We start from the raw sequence: 15,618 nt of genomic DNA, 5'->3' as shown, positions 1-15,618 counted from the left end.
GCAGGAATCATCAGAAAAGGGCACCTTGACCAAGGTGTTAATCTCATATCTTCACCTTGAAACCCTCCCCTTAGTATGTTATGTCTTGTAACTTAGATACCTCCCAATTTTAAATAAATACAGGAGCAACGGGGGAGATTGTTTAGAACGTGATAGGAGAATGTAACTGAACAATCTCCCATACGTCCTCCTCATGAGCAAAAAGAAACAAGCGTCTTCATTCCTTTGTGTCTATTCTTATAGGTGTTGGGCGAGATAGATCCAACAGTACTTCATAATTATTTAATGACAATAATTAAGGAAATTAAGAATGCAGCCCTATGGGGGGCACAAGCCAGTGGAAACTGTAGGCCGGTCCCAAGCCCAGATAAATGCAGAGGGTTGCGTCAGGAAGGGCATCCGGCTTAAAACCTTGCTAAACAAATATGAGCGTACATCCAAAGAATTCCATACCGGATCGGTCGTGGCCCGGGTTAACAACGTCCGCCACCGGCGCCGTCAACCTGCAGGGCGCCTTTGGAAATTCAGTTACTGTGGGTCGAAGTCAAAGAAGAAGAAGAGGTGGAAAGCGGGTTCTTCGGCAGAAAGAGAAGAGGAAAGCACAGAGCCTAGAACTGAATGTGGGGACTTTGAATGTTGGGACTATAACAGGAAAATCTCGGGAGTTGGTTGACATGATTATTCGGAGAAAGGTTGATATATTGTGTGTCCAGGAGACCAGGTGGAAAGGCAGTAAGGCTAGAAGTTTAGGGGCAGGGTTTAAATTATTTTACCATGGTGTAGATGGGAAGAGAAATGGAGTCGGGGTTATTTTAAAAGAAGAGTTGGCTAAGTATGTCTTGGAGGTGAAAAGAGTATCAGATCGAGTGACGAGGCTGCAATTTGAAATTAAGGGTATTATGTGTATATTTTAAAAGAAGACTTGGCTAAGTATGTCTTGGAGGTGAAAAGAGTATCAGATCGAGTGATGAGGCTGAAATTTGAAATTAAGGGTGTTATGTGTAATGTGATTAGTGGCTATGCCCCACAGGTAGGATGTGACGTAGAGGTGAAAGAGAAATTCTGGAAGGAGCTAGATGATGTAGTTCTGAGCATCCCAGACAGAGAGAGAGTTGTAATTGGTTCAGATTGTAATGGACATGTTGGTGAAGGTAATAGGAGTGATGAAGAAGTGATGGGTAAGTACGGCATCCAGGAAAGGAACTTGGAGGGACAGATGGTGGTAGACTTTGCAACAAGGATGCAAATGGCTGTAGTGAACACTTTTTTCCCAGAAGAGGCACGAACATAGGGTGACCTACAAGAGCAGAGGTAGAAGCACACAGGTGGATTACATCTTGTGCAGACGATGTAATCTGATGGAGGTTACCAACTGTAAGGTAGTGGTAGGGGAGAGTGTGGCTTGACAGCATAGGATGGTGGTGTGTAAGATGACTCTGGGGGTGGGGATGAAAATTAGGAAGACAAAGGCAGAGAAGAGAACCATGTGGTGGAAGCTGAGACAGGACGAGTGTTGTGCAGCTTTTCGGGAAGAGGTGATACAGGCTCTCGGTGGACGGGAGGAGCTTCCAGAAGAATGGACCACTGCAGCCAAGGTGATCAGAGAAGCAGGCAGGAAAGTACTTGGTGTATCTTCTGGCAGGAAAGGAGAGAAGGAGACTTGGTGGTGGAACCTCACAGTACAGGAAATCATACAAGGAAAAAGGTTAGCTAAGAAGAAGTGGGAAACTGAGAGGACCGAGGAGAGGCGAAAGGAATACATTGAGATGCGACACAGGGCAAAGGTAAAGGTGGCAAAGGCAAAACAAAAGGCATATGATGACATGTATGGCAGGTTGGACACTAAAGAAGGAGAAAATGATCTATACAGGCTGGCCAGACAGAGGGATAGAGATGGGAAGGATGTGCAGCAGGTTAGGGTGAATAAGGATAGAGATGGAAATATGTTGACTGGTGCCAGCAGTGTGCTAGCTAGATGGAAAGAATACTTCGAGGAGTTGATGAATGAGGAAAATGATAGAGAAGGGAGAGTAGAAGAGGCAAGTGTGGTGGACCAGGAAGTGGCAATGATTTGTAAGGGGGAAGTTAGAAAGGCATTAAAGAGAATGAAAAATGGAATAGGCAGTTGGTCCTGATGACATTCCTGTCATCAGGACCAAGTTTTTGACCACCTGTGGAGTTTTTGACCAGCTTGTTCAATAGAATTCTCGCAGGTGAGAAGATGCCTGAGGAATGGAGGAAAAGCGTACTGGTGCCCATTTTTAAGAACAAAGGTGATGTGCAGAGCTGTGGGAACTATCGAGGAATAAAGTTGATGAGCCACACAATGAAGTTATGGGAAAGAGTAGTGGAGGCTAGACTCAGGACAGAAGTGAGTATTTGCGAGCAACAGTATGGTTTCATGCCTAGAAAGAGTACCACAGATGCATTATTTGCCTTGAGGATGTTGATGGAAAAGTACAGAGAAGGTCAGAAGGAGCTACATTGTGTCTTTGTAGATCTAGAGAAAGCCTATGACAGAGTACCCAGAGAGGAACTGTGGTACTGCATGCGGAAGTCTGGAGTGGCAGAGAAGTATGTTAGAATAATACAGGACATGTACGAGGGCGGCAGAACAGCGGTGAGGTGTTCTGTAGGTGTGACAGAAGAATTTAAGGTGGGCGTGGGACTGCATCAGGGATCAGCCCTGAGCCCCTTCCTTTTTGCAGTGGTGATGGATAGGCTGACAGATGAGGTTAGACTGGAATCCCCGTGGACCATGATGTTTGCAGATGACATTGTGATCTGCAGTGAAAGAAGGGAGCAGCTGGAGGAACAGTCAGAAAGATGGAGGCATGCACTGGAAAGAAGAGGAATGAAGATTAGCCGAAGTAAAACAGAATATATATGCATGAATGAGAGGGGTGGTGGGGGAAGAATGAGGCAACAGGGAGAAGAGATAGGAAAGGTGGAGGACTTTAAATACTTGGGGTCAACCGTCCAGAGCAATGGTGAGTGTGGTCAGGAAGTGAAGAAACAGGTCCAAGCAGGTTGGAACGGGTGGAGGAAGGTGTCAGGTGTGTTATGTGACAGAAGAGTCTCTGCTCGGATGAAGGGCAAAGTTTATAAAACAGTGGTGAGGCCAGCCATGATGTATGGATTAGAGACAGTGGCACTGAAGAGACAACAGGAAGCAGAGCTGGAGGTGGCAGAAATGAAGATGTTGAGGTTCGCTCTTGGAGTGACCAGGTTGGATAAAATTAGAAATGAGCTCATCAGAGGGACAGCCAAGGTTCGATGTTTTGGAGACAAAGTTAGAGAGAGCAGACTTCAATAGGTTGGACACGTCCAGAGGAGAAATAGTGAGTATATTGGTAGAAGGATGATGAGGATGCAGCTGCCAGGCAAGAGAGCTAGAGGAAGACCAAAGAGAAGGTTGATGGATGTCGTGAGGGAAGACATGATGGCAGTTGGTGTTCGAGAGGAGGATGCAGGAGATAGGCTTACATGGAAAAGGATGACACGCTGTGGCGACCCCCAACGGGACAAGCCGAAATATGTTGACTGGTGCCAGCAGTGTGCTTGCTAGATGGAAAGAATACTTTGAGGAGTTGATGAATGAGGAGAATGAGAGAAAAGGGAGAGTAGAAGAGGCAAGTGTGGTGGACCAGGAAGTGGCAATGATTAGTAAGGGGGAAGTTAGAAAGGCATTAAAGAGGATGAAAAATGGAAAGGCAGTTGGTCCCAATGACATTCCTGTGGAGGTATGGAAGCATCAAGGAGAGGTGGCTGTGAAGTTTTTGTCCAGCTTGTTCAATAGAATTCTAGCACGTGAGAAGATGCCTGAGGAATGGAGGAAAAGCGTACTGGTGCCCATTTTTAAGAACAAAGGTGATGTGCAGAGCTGTGGGAACTATCGAGGAATAAAGTTGATGAGCCACACAATGAAGTTATGGGAAAGAGTAGTGGAGGCTAGACTTAGGACAGAAGTGAGTATTTGCGAGCAACAGTATGGTTTCATGCCTAGAAAGAGTACCACAGATGCATTATTTGCCTTGAGGATGTTGATGGAAAAGTACAGAGAAGGTCAGAAGGAGCTACATTGTGTCTTTGTAGTACTAGAGAAAGCCCATGACAGAGTACCCAGAGAGGCAGTGTTGATTACATGATTAACCTAGCATACGAAGTTGGACGTTGTGTTATGTGATGTGGTATTTTATGAGCATATCATGGTGAGATGTATTACTTGCATGACCTGAAGTGGGTGTAGTGTTAGTGTGACCAAAAACTCCATCTGTAAATGCGAAAGGAAACAAAACAAAAACAAAACCTTCAAGGAATGCACCAAAAAGTAGTTTAATGAAAGTGAGGATAAAAATATCTACATATTATGGTGTGATGCCGCACAGATGATATTTTATGTATAATATCGCCATGAGCAGAAAACTTTGGGGTTATTCTTTGTGGACTACATTGAATATACTTCCCTTAAATGAAGGATGAAAAGATACTGCATTGTTTGAGCAAGGCAATGATTTAAAATTTATTTTGGCCAATCACAGCACTTGCAACTGCTATTGAAAACAAGATTAGCAGGACATGTCTGGATGAACGTGCGGCCGTGGAAGCACTGATAAAAGGAGTTTTTGTCATCACTTTTCTCATAAAGATTGTCAGACTTGTCGGCACAGAAGCCACTGCCAGACACAACCGTTGTGGTGGTTGGTGCAGTGGTGGTTACTGGAGCTACTGGAGTCTCTGGTGCCATTGTGGTCTCAGGTGCCGTTGTGTTTTCTGCTGTCATTGTGGTCTCTGTTGCTATTGGGATTGAGGATGGTGTGGTCTGTAGTGGGTTTGTGGTTGACGCCGGTGGTGTTGGATCATCTAAGATAAAGAAATTGAACGGCTTAAACATAAAGATAATTGAAGAGATTAATTACCAGCTATTTGACTTGTGAAACAGATTTGATTAATTTGAGGAGAACTCCTGACCTGAGCCTAGAAGAGAGCGCAGGTAACTGATGAGTGGATAGTTTCCTTGTCCGCAGAGCTGTCCAGCAAAATCATCAAGATCCAGAGCCCAGACAAAAGCCCCGCCAAAGTTTTCACTTTTCAAGTATTGTGTCTGTGGGACATCATTGACAAAGTGCTTTCAGTTTAAAATGGTTTTGGAGAAAAGCTTTGCATATGCACCCCATTTCAACTGAATGGGAAAGAAAATAAACAAGAGAAAAATTAAGGACATTTGTGTTTGGTAGATTATTTCTTTGTTGTAACATTGCCTCTTGGCAATAAATCTTTTACTGTTGGAAAGCATGTTTATTCCCCTTTTTAAATGGTGCAAAGTTTGTCAGGAACTTATTGGATGAGCCACAGAGCTGATTATGTGGATTGTGCCCATGAATTCTTCTTTTTCTGCCAGTTCGAAACAGTTTATTTTGTCATTTGTTGCCATTGACTCTTGTTTGGTGTTTTTTGGACATTTTGGTAATGTGCAAGGACTCATACTGCTGTGGCTCCTTGGCTTGATGAGGCCACTTGGCACGAAGCACTGGGTGTGTCTTGTTTAGACGGCTCCATAAATACAGATAACATGCTCTGTTGATACTTTATCTACATAATAAATTGTACACAAACTTCAACATTCATAAAAGTAGGCCATTTATTACCTTGATTTGAAAGCTCTGTCTGTTATCAAAGCCAACCCACTCGTTGTCTTTAACGCCATACGGCACCCTCTGCTCCTCGATCCAATGGAGACTTCCTCCTTCAAGGAAAGTGCAAATCTGTTGCGATGAAAGAAACAATCTGATAAGGTGTGTCTTAATTGCATTTGTGACAGCTTGCATGTGAAAGTTTAACTCGTGTCAGGCCTTTTGTGAGTCACAATAGCAAAGTGTGCACTTGCAAATCAGCAGTTTGTGGACTTTGTGGACAGAAAACAGGAACACTGAAACATGAAATGAGTTTGTACTCAGACAAACCGATTGAGACAGTTTTCTGATGTCAAGTAAAACAAAGGTAGTAAACACAACCCTTTTAGATGGAAATTTCTGATTTCCTATCAACGTTAAAACAATATACATATAGTGCACTGTATTGCCAAAACTATTCTCTCACCTGCCTTGATTCGTATATGAACTTAACTGACATTCCGTTCTTCATCCATTGGGTTTAATATCACATCAGCTCACTATTTGCCGCTATAATAGCGGCAACTCTTCTGGGAGGGCTTTCCACAAGGTTTCAGAGTGCGTTTATTGGAATTTTTTATCATTCTTCCAGAAGCGCATTTGTGAGGTCACACACTGATGTTGGACAAGAAGGCCTGTCTTTTCTCTAATTCATCCCAAAGGTGTTCTGTCGGGTTGAGGTCGGGACTCCGTGCATGCCAGTCAAGTTCATCCACACCAAACTCTCTCATCCATGTCTTTATGGACTTAGATTTGCACACTGTTGCACAGTCATGTTGGAACTGTTCCCACAAAGTTGGGAGCATGGAATTGTAAAAAAAAAAAAATCTCCTGCTATGTTAAAGCATTTTGCAAAGCAAAGCCAATTTGTTTATATAGCACATTTCATACACAACTTACATCAATGTGCTTTACGTTATTAAAATAAATAAAGAGAAAAATAAAATATGGCTTAAAAGCATTTTTTTAAAAAACAATTAAAACAGCACAGTGCAAGAACAATTGTTTAAAAGTGGAAATGCTCCAAAATGCTCCATCATAAGCATGAGAGAAATGAAGAGTTTTTAACCGAGACATAAAAACATTCACACTTAGGGCTGACGTCACTTCGGTTGGCAACTTATTCCATTTGCATGCAGCACAGCAGCTAAAAGCTGCTTCACCATGTTTGCTTTGTACATGTTGTGCTTTGTACTTTGAGCGGACCTTAGTCAATAGATCTCAGATTGGATTTATATTCCATTAGTGTGTCTTTAGCGGCACGGTGGATGACTGGTTAGAGCGTCAGCCTCACAATTCTGAGGACCCGGGTTCAGCTCCTGTGTGGAGTTTGCATGTTCTCCCCGTGCCTGCGTGGGTTTTCTCCGGGCACTCCGGTTTCCTCCCACATCCCAAAAACATGTATTAATGGGAGACTCTAAATTGCCCGTAGGTGTGAATGTGAGTGCGGATGGTTGTTTGTTTCTATGTGCCCTGCAATTGGCTGGCAACCGGTTCAGGGTGTACCTCGCCTCCTGCCCGATGACAGCTGAGATAGGCTCCAGCACGCCTGTGACCCTAGTGAGGAGAAGCGGCTCAGAAAATGGATGGATGGATGGATAGTGTGTCTTTAAGGTATTCAGGACCTAAACCATTCAGTGATTTATAGACCAGTAGCAGAACTTTAAAATCTATTCTAAAGCTGACTGGGAGCCATTGTAGAGACTTTAGAAGGCCGTTTTAGTGATTGTTTAACAGGACTGTTGAAAGTCAGGTCGGAATCTATCAACACACCAAGATTTCGGACTGGGTCTGTGGTTTTTAAAGAGAGTGTCTCCAGGTATTTACTAACAGCAAACCTATTGTATTTACTGCCAAGAAAACAATTGTCTCTGTTTTTGTTGTGGTTTAATTGAAGGACGTTTTGTTTGTTTTAGACTGTCACACAACACCTCAACTGAACTGTGGTCATCTGGAGACACTGCTAGATATAACTGTGTGTCATCTGCATAGCTATGATAGTCAACATTCAGGTTCTGAAGAATGTAACCCAATGGTAGCATATATGGTACAGGCTGAACAGAAGGGGTCCAAGAACTGACCCTTGCGGGACCGCATACTGTATGTCATTGCCATTCGATGAGATTGAAAACTTCCAATGGTTAGGAAAAAAGTCCTTTCCTCAAGGTAGGACCTGAGCCATTTAAGGATTGTTCCATTTAGTCCTATCCACTTTTCCAACCTGCAGCAATATGTTGCAATCTACTGTATCAACAGAGCTAGATATTAAGTCATGTATGGCAGAATGTTTTTACAGCTCAACCAGGATAAGACTGAAGTAGTGGTTATCAGTCCTGAGCCCCAGAGAGAAAAGCTATATTATAAACTGAAAGCATTGGCTCTTCAACCATCTGAAAAAGGTAAGAATATTGCTGGTTTATTTGACTCATTAAAATTGTATAAAGCAGACACATGACAAAGCTTGGACCTAATCATCTTAAAAACATTGCCAAAATGCATCCATTTCTCTAAAACAAATACTGAAACACTAATGCTCGCTTTTATTACCTGCAAAATTGACTATTGGAATGCTCTTCTTTCAGGTCTTACAAAAACAAGTATTGCACCCTTCCAGTTTGTGCAGAATTCAGATGCATGTCTGCTTATGAAGACCAATAAGCTCACATTCCACTGATTTTAAAATCTGTGCGGTGGCTGCCTGCGTGCTTCAGGAAGTTCAGGAGTCATTTTAAGGTCGTCTTTCTGTTTTTTAAAACTTAATGGTCTTAGCCCCACTTATTTATCCAATCTGCTTTTAAATATTGACTCATCTAGAACGCTCAGGTCTTCAGATAGAGGCCTTTTAACAATTCCTAAAATTAGAACAAAAACACATCATGTCCAGGCAGCTGTAGCAGTGTTGTTTGATTATTTTTTTAATGTAAACTTAAGGCATATGTTTTTAGCCTAGGGTTTAAGCAAACATTTCAGTATCCTTTTATATATATATATATATATATATATATATATATATATATACATATGTTTATATTTATATATATATATACATATGTTTATGTTTATATATATATATATATATATATATATATATATACATATGTTTATGTTTTTTTACAAGGTCTAGTGATATTTATTAGTCCTAACCTTAGATTAGTATGTACTTTCACTTTTTATTGGTTTTAGTTTTCATTGTCTGAATATTTTACTTTTTCACCTTTTCATTTTTTATATTGGTGTTTCCTCACTACAAAGCTGATGGCAAAGTCCTTCCTTATTTTACTTCTTTATTTTAAGTCCTCATTTTATTGTGCTTTTTTAAACTTTTTTAACCAATTGAGAGTTTCCTTGGCAGTATGTTTTGGATCATTATCCTGCTGAAATGTCCACCCTCGTTACATTTTCATCATCCTCGTAGACGGCAGCAGATTTTCGTCAAGAATGTCTCATTTTCAATTGCCCATTCATCCTTCCTTCAATAATGTGAAGTTTACCAGTACCATTTGCTAAGAAGCAGCCCCGCACCATCAGGTTCCCTCCTCCGAATATCACTGTTGGTATGGTGCTTTTAGGGTGATGTGCAGTGCCATTTCTCCTCCAAACGTGGTGTGCTTATGGCATCCAAACAGTTCAATTTTGCTCTCATCCGACAAGACTAAATTCTCCCATTATTTAACTGGCGTGTCCAAAATGTTGTTCAGCAAACTTTAAAGGAGCTTTGACATGTTTTTTAAATGTAGTAAAGTAGTAGTAAAGCACGTTCCTACCCACCTCTTTATACACATATATACTTATGTACAGCTCTCTCTCTCTCTCTCTCTCTCTCTCTCTCTCTCTATCTATCTATCTATACGTATATATTTTCACTAACCTCATAGTAGGACCAAAAGCCAGCTTCACGTGTGTAGGGCCCAGCTGAGGCCGCTCCGGCGGCAGGTGCGCCAACACCATTAGCTGCTGAAACTGTACGAAACGTGCGCCCATATGTCGCAAAACCAAGGTTGAGCTTATCAAGAGGAGCACCTTGATCTCGCCAGTATTTCATTGCAAAATCCTTTAAGAAGGGGGACAGAAACAGGGTTGTCCGTATAAAACTCAATGGATTTCCAAGTAGGAACACATCAAAGTAGAAAATTGGACTCACAACATTGTAGTAGATGTTGTCCCCTTGATCGAAAGAGCCGCGGTACAGGGGGCTGTTGTGACCAGTGAACGGGTCCCATGCTCCGTGGAAGTCATAGGTCATAATGTTGATGAAGTCTAGAAACCTGTTAGACACCAGAGTACACCAGAGTACATGTAATGACCAAAGGCACCAAAGGAAAAAAAGAATCACAGAGAACTCACTTTGACACTTTTGCTATTTCGTAACCATTGTCAATGTTTCCCTTTCCCGCCGCAACTGCAGCTGTGAGAAGCAGACGAGATCGACTGGTCCGTGCTGATTCCTCTTCAAAGGCAGCCAGTAATTCCTTCATGTAATTGGAGAGCAATTTCCAGTACTTTTACAAGATAATTAACCAGACATTTGCTGCTCTGCCAGCTGACCTGACAAAGCACTGTGAACCTCTCTTTGTCCGCCGGTGGGCTTCCTCGCGCTCCAGGGTACTCCCAGTCCAGGTCCAATCCGTCAAAGCCGTACTGTCGCAAGAACTTAATGGAAGACTGAATGAACGTCTGGCGATTGGCGGGAGTGGAGACCATGGTGGTAAATCTTCAGGAACAGGTAAGAGACTTAAAATACATTTTAACAGTACACATGTGTCAGAAAAGATCTAAATCCAAGCCTTTTGGATTTGGAAACTTACTTTGCAGTTCCAAAGTTCCAGCCACCAACAGCGAGCAAAGTCTTCAAGTTGGGGTTTCTGTGTGACCACCACATGTACAATTGACGTGGTTATAAACTTACACAAGTATTGTCAGCAAATATTTAACACATGATGTATTAATAGAGTTGAATTTTGTATGGACATTCATTGGCTTGACTCCTTTGTTTTTCCGTCCCAGCTTTGCCTCTGATTGCTATATACAATGGGTACGGAAAGTATTTTTAATTTTTTAAATTTTTTTTGTCAATGTCTTTATGTCTCCAAAGTGTTCTGTAAATTGACTGTCTGTTGTCGTACTAGAGCGGCTCCAACTACCGGAGACAAATTCTTTGTGTATTTTGGACATACATTTAATCAGAAAGATGATTCTGATTCTGATTCAGACCCCCATAAAATTTTTTTTTTGCCACTTTCTGTGTGCTGTGTCTATCATTTACTGCACCTGATTGTGTTAGGCTGCACCTGTTGTACCAGCCTCGTGTCCTACTAGTGGTGTCGTACCTGCATGATTACCCTGCGTGAGTGTATTGCGCTTCCGGGTTGAGTTGTCTTTGTTTTTATTCTCATAATTTTATACTAATGTGAACAGGAGCAATTCTAGGATCAGAGGTTTAGGTTTCATTCCCACATTTATGAAACAGAAGCAGCACTTTTGGGGACAGTCTGTCACTAAACCATCAAATCTAATAAAGGTTAAATAAATGTTGAACCACAGCAGAAGAGAAATGGATTGGATTTATAAAACAAACACATTGTAACCCTCCTAATTTCTGAGAGAAGACAATTCATTCATCACTTCTACAACCCCAATTCCAATGAAGTTGGGACGTTGTGTTATACATAAATAAAAAAAGAATACAATGATTTGGAAATCATGTTCAACCTATATTTAATTGAATACGCTACAAAGACAGGATAGTTAATCTTCAAACTGATAAACTTTATTGTTTTTAGCAAATAATCATTAACTTAGAATGTTATGGCTGTAACACGTTTCAAAAAAGCTGGGACAGGTGGCAAAAAATACTGATAAAGTTGAGGAATGCTCATCAAACACCTGTTTGGAACATCCCACAGGCGAACAGGCTAATTGGGAACAGGTGGGTGCCATGACTGGATATAAAAGGAGCTTCCCTGAATTGCTCAGTCATTCACAAGCAAAGTTGGGGCGAGGTTAACCTCTTTGTGAACAAGTGCGTGAGAAAATAGTTGAACAATTTAAGGACAATGTTCCTCAACGAACAATCGCAAGGAATTTAGGGATTTCATCATCTACGGTCCAACATATCATCAAAAGGTTCAGAGAATCTGGAGAAATCACTGCATCTAAGCGGCAAGGCCGAAAACCAACATTGAATGCCCGTGACCTTCGATCCCTCAGGCGGCACTACATTAATAACTGACATCAATGTGTAAAGGATATCACCACATGGGCTCAGGAACACTTCAGAAAACCAATGTCAGTAAATACAGTTCGGCGCTACATCCGTAAGTGCAACTTGAAACTCTACTATGCAAAGCAAAAGCCATTTATCAACAACACCCAGAAACGCCGCCGGCTTCTCTGGGCCCAAGCTCATCTAAGATGGACTGATGCAAAGTGGAAAAGTGTTCTGTGGTCCGACGAGTCCACATTTGAAATTGTTTTTGGTAATTGTGGACGTCGTGTCCTCTGGGACGAAGAGGAAAAGAACCATCCGGACTGTTATGGACGCAAAGTTCAAAAGCCAGCATCTGTGATGGTATGGGGCCTGACTATTGCAATATTAGTCGTTCGAACTGCTCTAAGTGCTAGAGGACTCTGCATCTTTTTGCACAATTGTTTTTTGTCAATGTCTTTATGTCTCCAAAGTGTTCTGTAAATTGACTGTCTGTTGTACTAGAGCGGCTACAACTACTGGAGACAAATTCCTTGTGTGTTTTGGACATACTTGGCAAATAAAGATGTTTCTGATTCTGATTCTGATGGCATGGGTAATTTACACATCTGTGAAGGCACCATTAACGCTGAAAGGTACATACAGGTTTTGGAGAAACATATGCTGTCATCTAAGCAATGTCTTTTTCATGGACGCCCCTGCTTATTTCAGACAATGCAAAACCACATTCTGCATGTGTTACAACAACGTGGCTTCGTATTAAAAGAGTGCGGGTACTAGACTTGCCTGCCTGCAGTCCAGACCTGTCTCCCATTGAAAATGTGTGGCGCATTATGAAGCGTAAAATACGACAACTGAGACCCTGGACTGTTGAGCAGCTGAAGCTGTACATCAAGCAAGAATGGGAAAGAATTCCACCTTCAAAGCTTCAACAATTAGTGTCCTCAGTTCCCAAACGTTTATTGAATGTTGTTAAAAGAAAAGGTGATGTAAAACATTGGTAAACATGACCCTGTCCCAGCTTTTTTGGAATGTGTTGCAGCCATAAAATTCCAAGTTAATGATTATTTGCTAAAAACAATAAAGTTTTTCAGTTTGAACATTAAATATCTTGTATTTGTAGTGTATTCAATTAAATATAGATCGAACATGATTTGCAAATCATTCATGCATGTTAGGTTAATTGAAGTCTCTAAATTGCCCCAAGGTGTGAATGTGAGTGCAGATGGTTGTTTGTTTATGTGTGCCCTGCGATTGGCTGGCAACTAGTTCAGGGTGTACCCCGCCTCCTGCCCGATGATAGCCGGGATAGGCTTCAGCACTCCCGCGACCCTTGTTGGGATAAACGGCTCAGAAAATGGATGGATGGATGGATGAATGTATTCTGTTTTGATTTATGTTTAACACAACGTCCCATCTTCATTGGAATTGGGGTTCTATATACACATTAACTTTTGTTTCAACCAAGTACAGTATGGTTATACACTTAACTAGCTTGTTTAAAGCAGACATACAGTACAAATTTAAAAAAAATAAAAATCTCTCAAATTTTCGGGTGCTGCCATTCACGTTAGGGGTGCTTGAGTACCCTGAAAAGTGGGCTGCAATCCCCTATGATGTGACCGTAGTTATCCATCCATCCATCCATTTTCTACCGCTTATCTGAGGTCAGGTCGCGGGGGGCGGTAGCTTTAGCAGGGACGCCCAGACTTCCCTCTCCCCAGTCACTTCATCCACCTCTTCCGGGGGGGATCCCGAGGCGTTCCCAGGCCAGCCGAAAGACGTAGTCTCTCCAGCGTGTCCTGGGTCGTCCCCGGGGTCTCCTCCCAGTGGGACGTGACCAGAACACCTCACCAGGGAGGCGTCCGGGAGGCATCCGAATCAGATGCCCCAGCCACCTCATCTGGCTCCTCTCGATGTGGAGGAGCAGCGGCTCTACTCTGAGATCCTCCCGGATGACCACGCTTCTTACCCTGACCATAGTTATAAAAGTAACTATTTATAATTACTATACTGTCATTTGAAGTATATTAGCTGTCCCCCCCCCCCCCCCCCCCTCATTCTTAAATGTGAGCTGAAGCCCATCTTAAATGCTTACATGCTCTTGAGTTGATTGAAGGATTTATACAGAACGTCATCATTCCATTCATATGTTGACAGTTCATTTGAAGGGCTGATGATGGAGAATGCGTAGATCAGGTGTGTGCAGAGATGGGGGTCCACATTTTCTGGCCTATATCTTCCAACTCCTGGCCTGTACTGGGACCAGTTGGTAAAGTAACACACCAGTTTGGTCGAGGACACTGATGGAAAAAAAGAGAAGTGAAATTAACAAATCTCCTACCGTAGGTTTAAAAGGTATTATGAAAATAGTGAAGGATTTTTGAAAGGCAGACCAATTTGGAGGCACATCAAGAGGGAAAGTCCTGAAAAAGACATTTCAAGTTGATTAGTTGTCAGTACCTTCAATTAAAATGAAAAATAATAAGCTTACCAGCCAATAGTTTTAGGGGAGCCATGTTAAGTGGCCTGCAACTATGAACAGAGATATCATGTGAATTCGTCTTGGAAAATGGTTAGAAATTCCGCTTTTAGAAGCTTAAAAATATCTTACCGAGTCCAATGCCTGGGTATGTTTGTTCTCGACGTGGGAGTGGATTTTATAGGAGGGTTAGGAGGGACAAAGGCTGCATACCACCCTGGTGAGAGAGATGCTCTCGGAAGCGCAATTTCCGGTGAGAAATGGAAACCATTTGCTGAGAGATAAATCTGGACAACGCAACTGAGGTTATGTAAATACTCCTCTGCAGATAAGAACAGCTTGATAAATGTTCCTATGCATTTGGACAGTTACAGTAAACCAGTCTCACATTTTATAATCTTCCTACTTGCAGCTCCACATTGCAGACTCTGGACTTAAACTTGCCCAACTGTTGTCCCCCGTCTTTGCCTTCATGTCACTATTATTTTGGTAATTCTCAAATTCAATATGACATTGTTTTATGGATAATTTTTCAAGGATCAATGAAGTCATCATATTCACCTCGGGTGCATATATGAGCCTCTTCTTTTGTCAGACTCACATTTTAATTGTTACCATTATAATGATATAATGCACACACTGGAAAATGTGTACATTGACTGAATGTATTGAAATTTGTTGCCTCCACCTTTGTGGCAGTGCTAGATTACAGAGCGAGTACCATGATGCATGCACCAAGGTTCATTGTAAACCTTTAAAGCCTTTTGTGTAGCTGTGTTGATCTGATTTGTCTTGGTGTGGACATAAACACTGGCTCATTTTTTTTGTCCGTAAATGTATTTTAGATTTGCTTCCAAATGATCTATTGTTTTTTAACTGATTAACTGATTTTAATATCATTATGCCTACATTTTTGTACTCCCAACCCATTTAATGTTCATATCTCACATGTATGATTATTATGGCGAAGTTTTAAATGTCTGTTATGTTACTTGTACTGCTGCCTGTTTGTCCAGGAGACATTAGCAAAAGGGATCGTAATCTCGGTGATAATACTGTGGTTAAATTAAGGTTTAAATAATAATAATAATAACAATAGTAACAATAATAATAAATCAAGTTCATGTATGTATAATTGATGTTTCCTATCCAAAATACAGTTTTAATTTTTAGCACACTGAATGTTGACATATTGTTTCAATCTCGGTCTTCCTCCCCAGCAAACGTGTCGACTTTGCCATCGAATGCAGCAATCAGCA

The 15,618-nt window shown here is 41.7% G+C and overlaps 1 protein-coding gene across 1 annotated transcript; it reads right to left on the bottom strand.

Annotated features, from left to right (window-relative positions):
* Window positions 1–4,310: 4,310 nt before the first annotated feature.
* Window positions 4,311–14,553, bottom strand: LOC133401788 (acidic mammalian chitinase-like). The gene is made up of 12 exons (XM_061675192.1): window positions 14,492–14,553; window positions 14,372–14,412; window positions 14,274–14,303; window positions 13,976–14,180; window positions 10,478–10,534; window positions 10,218–10,383; window positions 10,017–10,141; window positions 9,814–9,937; window positions 9,541–9,723; window positions 5,649–5,765; window positions 4,972–5,104; window positions 4,311–4,863 (listed from the first exon to the last, which is right to left on the bottom strand). Exons 2-12 carry the CDS (start codon window positions 14,394–14,396, stop codon window positions 4,523–4,525), a joined length of 1,506 nt encoding a protein of 501 aa, XP_061531176.1. The 5' UTR covers window positions 14,397–14,412; window positions 14,492–14,553; the 3' UTR covers window positions 4,311–4,522.
* Between the last annotated feature and the right edge of the window lie 1,065 nt (window positions 14,554–15,618).

This window comes from Phycodurus eques, chromosome 1 (assembly GCF_024500275.1).
Source record: "Phycodurus eques isolate BA_2022a chromosome 1, UOR_Pequ_1.1, whole genome shotgun sequence".
Classification (NCBI taxonomy): domain Eukaryota; kingdom Metazoa; phylum Chordata; class Actinopteri; order Syngnathiformes; family Syngnathidae; genus Phycodurus; species Phycodurus eques.
Note: the sequence above shows the minus strand (reverse complement) of the source record. Positions and strands in the feature narration are given on the sequence as shown.